Below are 9,970 nucleotides of genomic sequence, written 5' to 3' on the forward strand. Positions count from 1 at the left end.
TGGCGTCGCCCGGACTCGAACCGGAGACCTTCAGTGTGTTAGACTGACGTGATAACCAACTACACCACGACACCAGTCTGGTCAATTTTGCTAAGGTATTATTAAGCGGGTTGCTTCATAACAAATACATAACGACGCGTTTAATTGAGCCTCTTCCTCTTTCTCTTTCAGAAAAAAAAAACCCTAAACCTATCCTCCTCTGCTATCTTCTCTCCATCCAGCAGTGTTTTCGTTCCCTTTTTAATCTAATAAACATTAAAATAAAAAAATGTCAAGCGCCTTGGATATGTCACTTGACGATATCATAAAGAGCAATAAGAAGCCTGGATCCGGTAACTCCCGAGGCCGTGGCCGTTCTTCCGGCCCCGGTCCGACTCGGCGGTTTAATAATCGCGGCACTAATCGAGCCGCTCCCTATGCTGCAGCTAAGGTAATTTTTTTTATTCTGTTATAATTTTTTTTGCTTAATTTTGAATTAGTTAGGGTTTTGATTTTGTGGTTTTAATCTATTTGTTGTTGAATTTGTTAAAAGGCGCCTGAATCTACCTGGCAGCACGACATGTTTACAGATCAAGGTGGAATGGGAATGTTTCAAGGACAAGGTGGCGGTGGTAGTAGGGCCTCTGGGATCGAGACTGGAACTAAGCTTTACATCTCTAATCTCGAGTATGGTGTTTCTAACGAGGACATTAAGGTATTTTTTCTTTTAAGTTCTTTTATGCAAATTATTCTGTTTTATTAATATGTATTCTCTAAGAAACATGACAGTGATATTATGTTCATTTGGAGTGGTTATGGATCTTGAATTATTTTACACATTGTATAGCAACAGTTTGTGGCACTATTAAAACTAGCTGTTTATAAAATACTTGTAAGCTAATATTATTAGACATTTTTGTATTCTATAAGCATATTAATTTCTTTCTTTTTTTATTAGGTCTGTTTTACTAATGCCATTGTCTTTTATTTTCTTTTAAATTGTTGATGGCAATGCGTATTTACTTTAAGGCATCCTTTGGCTCACAGAATAGCATGGGAAAAGAATAGGTATTCCATGTTAGTTTTAGTTCACTCTTAAATGATGATCAATTATTATATGGAATGCTTACTTTACGCTCTCAATTTTTTGGCTAATTAGAGTAAATAGTTTTGAAATCTTATGTTTTAATTTTATGTAGAAGTGAAGAATAGCTATTCTAGGGTTTGGAAGTATTATTCAATTCCGCGAACCAAACAGGTCATTAATGTTTCTTTAACTAATGATAGTTTAACTGTGCGCAGGAGTTGTTTTCTGAAGTTGGTGATTTGAAGCGGTACTCAATCCATTATGACAGGAGCGGGAGATCGAAGGTATCTAACTCAAGTTTAGCATAAAACTCACATCCTTCTGATGAAATACTTTCTGTCCTGTAGTTTAGAAAACCTCTTTTTCTTAGGGAACAGCAGAAGTTGTCTTTTCACGACGTACAGATGCTTTAGCTGCTGTCAAGAGATACAACAATGTTCAGCTTGATGGAAAACCTATGAAGATAGAGATTGTTGGAACAAATATTGCTACTCCTGCTGCAACCCCAGCTGCTAATGGCAATTTTGGAAATTCAAACGGAGCTCCTAGAGGGTATGCCACATCTTCCCTCTGTTGTTCTACCTTGCTACCTAATTGTAATCTGTATTTTTCTTGTTCGATTACACATTTTTTCCTGTATTTTATGAGCTGTTTTTTTATTACTGCTGAGATCATATAAATAAGTTATGTGGGTGCTTATATGCGGTGCTTCATGTTTATCTCGGAAGGATTCACTAGATCTTGAAATCTAGGAAAGAGTGGGAGCGGAATCATTGTAGTAGTTGTATAAGTGTCATCGTATCTCTCTGTCTATGAATCTCCTCAGCATTTGAACCACTTCTGTTACCTATTATTCTTGGTAGCTGTTGCATGGTTTTGAGTCCAACAATGGTGTATTATATGCATGGTTCTAAATTATATTGGCATGATTATCAGCTGAATAATGAAGGTTTTAACTGTCGATATTTCTTTGCTATTATTTTCGTCTTGTGAATGTGATTTTGAATTGTTTCAGAATAACTATGGAGTTCTTCCATTATGTATCATACTGTTGAGTTCATCCATTGTATATAGTAATGGCTATTTTCAGTGTTTCTTAGTGTATGCTGTTTTTTTATCTTTAGGGGACAAGGAAGAGGTGGCACAATGAGAAGACCACGTGGGGCCAGTAGTGATGGCCGTGGATTTGGAAGGGGTCGTGGGCGTGGAAGGGGTCGTGGTGAAAAGGTTTCAGCAGAAGATCTTGATGCTGATCTGGAGAAGTATCATTCAGAAGCGATGCAGACCAATTAAAGGCATTCCTTTTCTTTGTTTTTATGGTTGGTCTTACAGCTTTCTTCTGTGGCCTTTCATGTGCTTGCAGTGCAAGAATCCAACTATGTTCTGTAACTTTATCAAGTCCTAGTCCTAGGAATTATAGGAATACTCAGTGAGGAACTGTTAGAATATTTATTATGGAGTTTGGGCTTTTATTACCAATTGTTTCTCAACTTGGGTATTAAGTATGCGGGTTAATGGACAGCTGTCAGTGTGTAATTGCACTCCTGCTTTTGGTTTGGTTAACTTCTTATGTCCCTTCTGTTTAATTCCGCAAGTTGGAGTATGAAGTGGACTATTTTTCCTCACATATTCTTGTGCAATGAAATGCTGTCTAGAAGGAATGGAGGATTGAGCATGAGCAGAAATTGCCCCGAGCTCATGTTTCTTTAAGTTGCTTCTTCATCAAAAAACAGGGAGATTGCCTCTGAGGTAGATTTCTTTATGTTCATTTTATAATTCATAACTTTTTTAATTGCTAGAGCATATCCCTTGTTTATGGAGTAGTTGCTTTTGATGGTTGTTGCATCCTTAGCTACGCAAGACCTATCATTTTGTATTCTGTCCTGGGAAATATCAGTTCCCTCGACTTTCTTATTGCTCTTGGTGTAACATAATAGTGTTGGAATCTCTCTCCTTAAGTAATCTGGGTGTGAAATAAATCTCGATCCTGTTCTGTAGGGGTTTATCCATTACTGGAATTAAGAACTTTCCCCCCTGATTTCCTGTGACTTCCGAAAAAGTTCTTAGTAAATGTCTTGGGCTGAGGATCACAGAGCTTCTTTAGTTGGATGGGAAAGAATTGGGCATTTCTCTGGAAGGAATCAGTCACTGGTTTTAGCTGCTATTATTTTTTCGTCATGCAGAACTGGAATCATATGCCTGCTATTAGAGAATCTAATTTTCATGCTTTTTCTTGTGGAGGCAGTTGAACCTTTTTTCTGGCATCTACCTTCTAATGTAATGAGCATGACGACTGGTTCTCTTCTAATTGATTTGAGCTTGAAAAGTGACTGGCTGACTAAACAACTGCATTTTGTAGATTGGAGCGTGATCTGTATTATATTTTTTAGGTAGTTTTGAGCGTAATGTGTAGTTTTGAAGTTTGTGTTTTTGGTCTGATCTAAAAGTTTGTTTTGAATATGCTGTTGCTGTTGCTGCTGGTGATGGTATCATTAAGCTGTTATGTTAGCTATAGGAACTAGGAACTACGTAAACGCAAGTTCACCATAACAGGTTCTGAACAAGTCAATGGCCAGCGCTGGCTCCGTTAATTAACCAGAATCAACGTTATTGTGTTACTGACGCTGGAACGTATTTGCTTCGCCTTTATATTGTGTCTTGACAAAAGTAGGCAAAGCCTACTAATTGACACTAAAAATAGACGCGTCTTATATCTTCTCCTATGTTTTCATATTAAAAATTGATGAAACATTACCGTCACGCAATGGCTGAACTGGTTCTTTGGGCTAGCTTTCGTCCTACCATGTTTAAGAACTTGTGTTTTGTTGTTTACATTAACCTAGTACAGTGTTTAAGTTTTTGAAAGTTTCAATGTAATATGTTAAATCAGAAATTATTAACACTTTAATATAGAATTGGACTTGGATAATCATAAAAATAGTACGTTGCCACCTTATTAAAAACTTCTAAAGACTCCAATACCGTCTTAACTGTTTTTAATTTCTTTTAAAAATTCTCGTCTAATATTGAATATAATTCTCGTCTGATATCGAATAACATTTTGCCTTCTACAATCCATCACCATAGATACAAAATCAGTTTGCTGAAATGATAATCTTGATCGTAATACTAATTAGTTCTTTTGCTTATGATATATATAATATTTATCTGCACTTTTTCTTTAAATCTCTGGAGTATCTTTGATAAAATATTTGCTCTCCTAAACGTAATATGACTACTTTAATTTGTCCACTACAACTTTCATTCTGCTGCATTAATTCTGGATACCGCCGGACTCCGACTCTGCTGCATTAATCCCTTCCACAACCAGAGCATTATCAGATTCAAACCACAGCAATTGACACTACTCACTGAAGATAGTCGATCAAAGGAATACACATTGCATGAAAAGGTGCAAACTATAGACGAGCACAAGCTGTACAATCACAATGTTATATTGGCCAAAGGCGCAGCATAAGCAAATCTACTATTAATTTGATCAATGAATCAGGTACAGTGTCGTCACATGCATCAATTCCATGACGCTGGCCAAAATGAACACAACGATGGATTCCTTAAAAATCTAAAAAAAAAAAAAAAGCGAAAGGTACTTGTACAACACCTAATTCAACATACAACTCCAGTAGACATTCATATTATATTTTAACATCTTATTATCAAAACTTAGTGCCTCTTAGGCTCCCTCGGGTTCTCCCAACTAGAAAACAACACTCGCAGTATGGAATAGAAAATTGCCTTTATACAAGAGATTATGAAGTTCCAACAGGAAGAGGGCCAGTACCATGGATAAAGCAGCCGAAAAAACAAACTTATAAGATGTCGAAGGTATCGCCCGACCTGTGCCAGAGTATTGATGTTATTTGTGACGAAATGTGCAAGTTCCATGTTTGATTATATAATGATCTTGAACTCATTATCAACCCTTTTATATTTTTAATAACAAATTATCTCCAACCAGCATATTTTGGTAATTGAGGAAGAAGAATTCATTGATTATATGGCTCGAGACAAATGCATACAGGGATCGCTTTAATCTGTGAATATAATCAGGGAAAGTACTCACAGGGAAAAGCAAGTCCAAAGCATCCCAGGCTGCATGACGAACAGCTCTGGTAGGATACATTGGTCCACCAGGAGAAGTAAAGCTATACAAGCATGCCTTTAATCTTGTACTCGTGGTCATTCTCAGTTCCATACCTGCAGAAATTCATTGTACTACTTCAGACAGCTAGCAGATATAAAAGCTGTGCAATATCCAATATCTTTAATTCTTCGTAGTAGATTAGTACTACCTTGGAGAACTTTAAGACGTGAAAGGTAGTGCAATAGAACTGGCTCCACTTTTAATTTTTGAAGCTGAACAATGAAAAAAGTTTCACAGCATATGAATATGCCTTGAGATGTTTAACTCTTTTCTGTAAGCAGCAAAGGAGTATCAGTCGATTGAATATACCTGGTCTGCAAGTTCAATAACGAAGAAATCTACTGGCCCACCAACCAAGAAAGCATTTTGAAAAACAGGAAATTGCTTCAAGAAGCTTTCAAGCTTGTCATCTACACAGAACAATATATCATCAATGACTATGCAATTTGTTGTTAAATATCTATTCAATGCTTATATAGAGCATGAAGCTAACCTGAGTTGTAAAAGAGTATGAATCTTGACAGTAGAAGAAACAGATCTCTCTGGGCCTAGATTAAATAAAGATCAATAAATTATTTTCCCTATATGTGCTGGCTAAACATTATGATTCCATGTTGTACAACATACTTTTCCAAGAGAATCATAATGGCAAAAATAATTGATATGTAGGACTAAAAAGTATAGGATCAGTGTCTGTGCCTCACCCGCACTGGAATTTTATTCAAGCGCATAGGCTCCAGGGCAACTTCCTCGAGGAGATACTGAAACCAATAGGAGAACAAATTATATAACCAAATGTGAAATAAAAGAACATATGCGGAGTTGGAAAATATAATACACTTGAGACAACAATTACCCGAAAGAGGGTTTGGAATCGCCTAGTGTTCGTTTGGATGTCAATCCTGAAAATAGGTTTTATCATATCATGTTATAATTATTATACATTTGAAATAGGATACTGGAACATACAAGACAAGGAAGTACATTCAAGCATAATATCCAAAGTCGTCAAAACCAGATTCACAAGGTTGTAATAAATAAGAGAAAATATCTACAGTATCAGCCCAAAAGAAAAACAATCAGCTGGCAAGTGCGAAACTGCTATTGAATGATATTAACTCACTAGCAACACTACCCCTTGCTATTTTCTCATCTCCTTCCATCACCAGATGGTGCTACTGCTCACTCGCTCTCCCCCTCTCCCTATTTGCATGTTAACTTCCGGATAAGTCATATGAGAGCTGACCAAAGGACATCCTTTAAGCAGATTGTTGAATATAAAATGGCATGACTTGGTCAATTTAATTTAATGTTAAGCAACTTAGGAATGAGTTTTGCAATGCCAAGGAGAAAAAGTTGCAAAGGTGCCAATACATAAGCGAACAGGGCCTAATGTAATTTCATACCCAGATATAAAAAAATAAGAACAGCAAATTGTGTTGATATTTTCCCCTCCTGTAAAAGAACACAACTGACAAGAAGCTATGATTAAAATGTTGATTTGTTGGCTCCAAAAGAGACAAAATATGATTTTTCTGCATTTTGATTGCATAGAGTGAGCAGAACCTAATTCATCTGGAAAGAGAGGACATAAAAAATTTCACATAATATGAACAACTTTAAACTTTCAGATATCAACTTCTTTTTCCACATTGGGCGGAATATGCAAACGTTTGGTGCAGTCAACAATCAACTGCAATTTGCTCAGAAGCCATCAGCAGCTCCTAAGCAATATCTAGACTACTAGAAATCTATTAGATACCATATATTCATACCAGAAAACATTTGTGGCACCTTGAACAAGAGCAGATGAATAACGTACAAGTACTTCAGTATTATCCAGTTGGGCCTCGAACAGCTGCAGTAAATGATACAAGCATATTTTTCATCATAATATGGATTATCATTGACCATAATTTCAATGGCTAAAATAGATTTTGTTGGTATCTGAAGTAAAGAACCATATACACTGAAAAACAACACATTCAAAACTAAATCAAAATCTTTCACAGGCAGTATTTCAATAGATTATAGATTAATAAAGTAAAATTTCTTTCTTTTTAGAAGAAGTAATGAGATCAGATCTGACTTGTCTCGGGGTCAATTCATTTGGTTAAGTCAGAAATCCATATTGGAGACCCAGCACATATGATACAACATTAAAAGGTATCTGTGTCAACTTTGGGACAATTACTGTGTCCATCCTTATATCTATTTTTGATGGAATCAGCAATCCAACTTTTATCTTTACCTATCCATTTTGAAAGTTGAGTGCCCCCGTAAGTATTTAAGCAAATGAATTAAAAAAATTTGAGTCAATAGTGACCTTCCACATAGAACATGGAAGAAAAGCATCAGAATAGCTGTCCAGCAATATCAATTTTCATGCAGCAGGCAGATGTAATATTGTAATAAAAAAATTTTAAGTATCACATACTTGGAACTCATAATGATGCCACATGGCGAGAAAGAAATAATAATGGAAAACGAAAAGGAGAAGAGGCTAAGCTGACATACCCATTTATGGAAAAGAAGAGAGAAAATATGTGATGCAAAAGACTGGCTCCAAAGTTGGACAATTAAATCAAGGATTCGTTTACTGCTTTCAGGCACTCCAACATAATAATCAGCAAGAACATTGTAAAAACATAATTGATCACCACTATCCTGTGCAGGAGATATACCATCTTCTTCGCTACTGAGAATAATATCTGCACTCAATTTCAAAACCAGAAACTGAGATGCCTACCTACAATTGCCATGTCTAACACATAGCAGCTGCAAATGATAATCAAACTGCCATGATCCACAACATAAACTTGAAAAAGTGAAGTTTTATTCTATGCCAAACTTAATTGGTAACAGCTAGGCACGCAGTTTAAAGGCATTTGTCTCATAGAAACTTAATTTTCCTGCTTCAGTGAATTTGAAACCACATAGTTGATAGTCCCATTAACACTAAAACTGATATAAAGAAGTAGTAACAGTTAAAAAAAAAAAAACATTATACAATCTAATAACCAAAAGCAAAATTTATACAGCTGCATGCATACTAATACTGTTGACATCTCAATCCTCATATAATTATTGACCTAAAATACCCACAATAAAAAAATTAAGAGAGAATGAACTGACTTTTGGCTCGGTCATCAACTTCCAGAGCTACGTCTGCAAACAGCTCTTGCAGCAAATTGCGTCTCTGCGATGCAGAAGCTAGTGCCTGAAACCAAAAAAAAAAGAAAAAGGAAATTAAAATTCCAATGTATTTTCTCTTAAAACAAAATTACGCTGAGTTGGAAAATGGTACACTTGCTTTCAGAAAACAACTAAAATAAGAAGAAGTTGTAATAATAAATCTATATCTCTTTAATTTTAAATAAGGAAAAATGATAAAAAACGCACCCGCTGGAGTTTCTTCTCGATTTCAAGAGTGAGGGCGTTGAGGTAATTAGATGAGGTAGGAGGCGTTGAAGACGATGGCGCTGCTGCTGCTTTTTCCATTTTTCTTTTTTTGCTTTTTCTGAATTTGACGATGATTTGATCATTGCAATCAATCCGTTACCTCAAATAATTAGTAAAAGAATAAAAAAGAAAAAAAGAAAAGAAAAAAGTATTTACATCGATCCAAAAAGCAAAGAGATTATCTGAATTAGCTTCAAGTTCTTGTTAACAATAATACAACAGGATACAAGAGCTCGATCAAATTCAAGACCGGCAGATTTTGTGCGGTAACATATGACTAGTGTTTGGATCAGTTAAAAGCAAGAAGATTAAAATAAAAACATTTGCTTGCTTTTTCTTTATTTTTATTTTGTTTTTAATATGCTTGATTTAGTAATTAATGGAGTAAAAGAAAGAAGAAGAGTGAGAATTGGAATGGTGGTGAAGCTAACGTGGCGTAGGAAGAAAAGCAGAGGAAAGAAATGGGGTGGTGCTGTTGCAGGAAACAGTGGTGTGTTATTACATTTTGTACACGTGGGTTTTACGTGGGTTTGTTCTGGCTTTTTCTTTTTCTTTTTTCTGGATAAATAAACGATTCACTGACCGGTGGTTGGATTTGAGGATAATCATTAATGTATACTCATTTACCCTTGGATTAGAAAAAAAGAATATATATATTATATATACAAAATAGTTTTAAAATAGCGGATAATTAGTTATTATACAGATTAAATAAAAAAATCTCATTAAAGTATATTATAACTAGTCTTTTTGTGCCTGTCCGATGGGCGGGGTAATATATCTTTTCGATTTTTATAAATATTATAAATTAATAAAGTATATCATTTTATTATGTAAATATATTTTTCAGAAATATTATTTCTTAATTTTCTTAAAAATACAGTGTGATTATTTTTTAATAATATTTTTTAATTATTTTTTGATTGCTTTATTAAAAACAACCATTTAAATGAAATAATAGTCCAATCATTAATTAATTTATTATAAAAAAATGAATGCACGCATTTAAAATTTAGAGTTAAATTTTTAAAATGAAACTAAGCATATAATTTATAATAATATAGAAAAAAATCAACAAGAATTAACAGATTTAAATTTGTTATTGAATGAGATAAGATGTTTGTACCAACTATTTAAAGAATGCAATTGATTTAATTTTCAATTTGAACACTATAATTATAATTAGGTAAAATAATACGAGTTTATAAATTCTTTTAGATATTTTGCATACACTCTAATTTTATTTCTTTATGAGTAACAAAAATATTGAAAGTGTA

At 34.6% G+C, this 9,970-nt stretch overlaps 2 protein-coding genes and 1 non-coding gene across 4 annotated transcripts; 1 reads left to right on the plus strand and 2 right to left on the minus strand.

Moving 5' to 3' along the window:
- On the minus strand, positions 1-74 carry TRNAV-AAC. The gene has a single exon. It is a non-coding gene; the product is annotated as a tRNA-Val (tRNA).
- A 64-nt stretch (positions 75-138) lies between these two features.
- On the plus strand, positions 139-2,691 carry LOC8281889 (THO complex subunit 4A). Its single transcript, XM_002531329.3, has 5 exons — positions 139-430; positions 533-694; positions 1,282-1,350; positions 1,437-1,618; positions 2,191-2,691. The coding sequence occupies exons 1-5, from the start codon at positions 269-271 to the stop codon at positions 2,357-2,359; spliced, it is 744 nt and encodes a 247-aa protein (XP_002531375.1). The 5' UTR covers positions 139-268; the 3' UTR covers positions 2,360-2,691.
- A 1,850-nt stretch (positions 2,692-4,541) lies between these two features.
- Positions 4,542-9,169, minus strand: LOC8281888. Of its 2 annotated transcripts, XM_048377725.1 has the most exons (12): positions 8,850-9,169; positions 8,634-8,751; positions 8,367-8,451; positions 7,749-7,942; positions 7,007-7,089; positions 6,088-6,133; positions 5,936-5,992; positions 5,725-5,779; positions 5,541-5,641; positions 5,380-5,443; positions 5,151-5,284; positions 4,542-4,924 (listed from the first exon to the last, which is right to left on the minus strand). In XM_048377725.1, the coding sequence occupies exons 2-12, from the start codon at positions 8,730-8,732 to the stop codon at positions 4,751-4,753; spliced, it is 1,092 nt and encodes a 363-aa protein (XP_048233682.1). In that variant the 5' UTR covers positions 8,733-8,751; positions 8,850-9,169; the 3' UTR covers positions 4,542-4,750. The 2 variants fall into 2 exon arrangements, with proteins under 2 accessions (XP_048233682.1, XP_048233681.1); XM_048377724.1 differs by having other exon boundaries at positions 8,634-9,169.
- Between the last annotated feature and the right edge of the window lie 801 nt (positions 9,170-9,970).

The sequence above is a fragment of the Ricinus communis genome, chromosome 8, assembly GCF_019578655.1.
Source record: "Ricinus communis isolate WT05 ecotype wild-type chromosome 8, ASM1957865v1, whole genome shotgun sequence".
In the NCBI taxonomy this organism is placed as follows: Eukaryota; Viridiplantae; Streptophyta; class Magnoliopsida; order Malpighiales; family Euphorbiaceae; genus Ricinus; species Ricinus communis.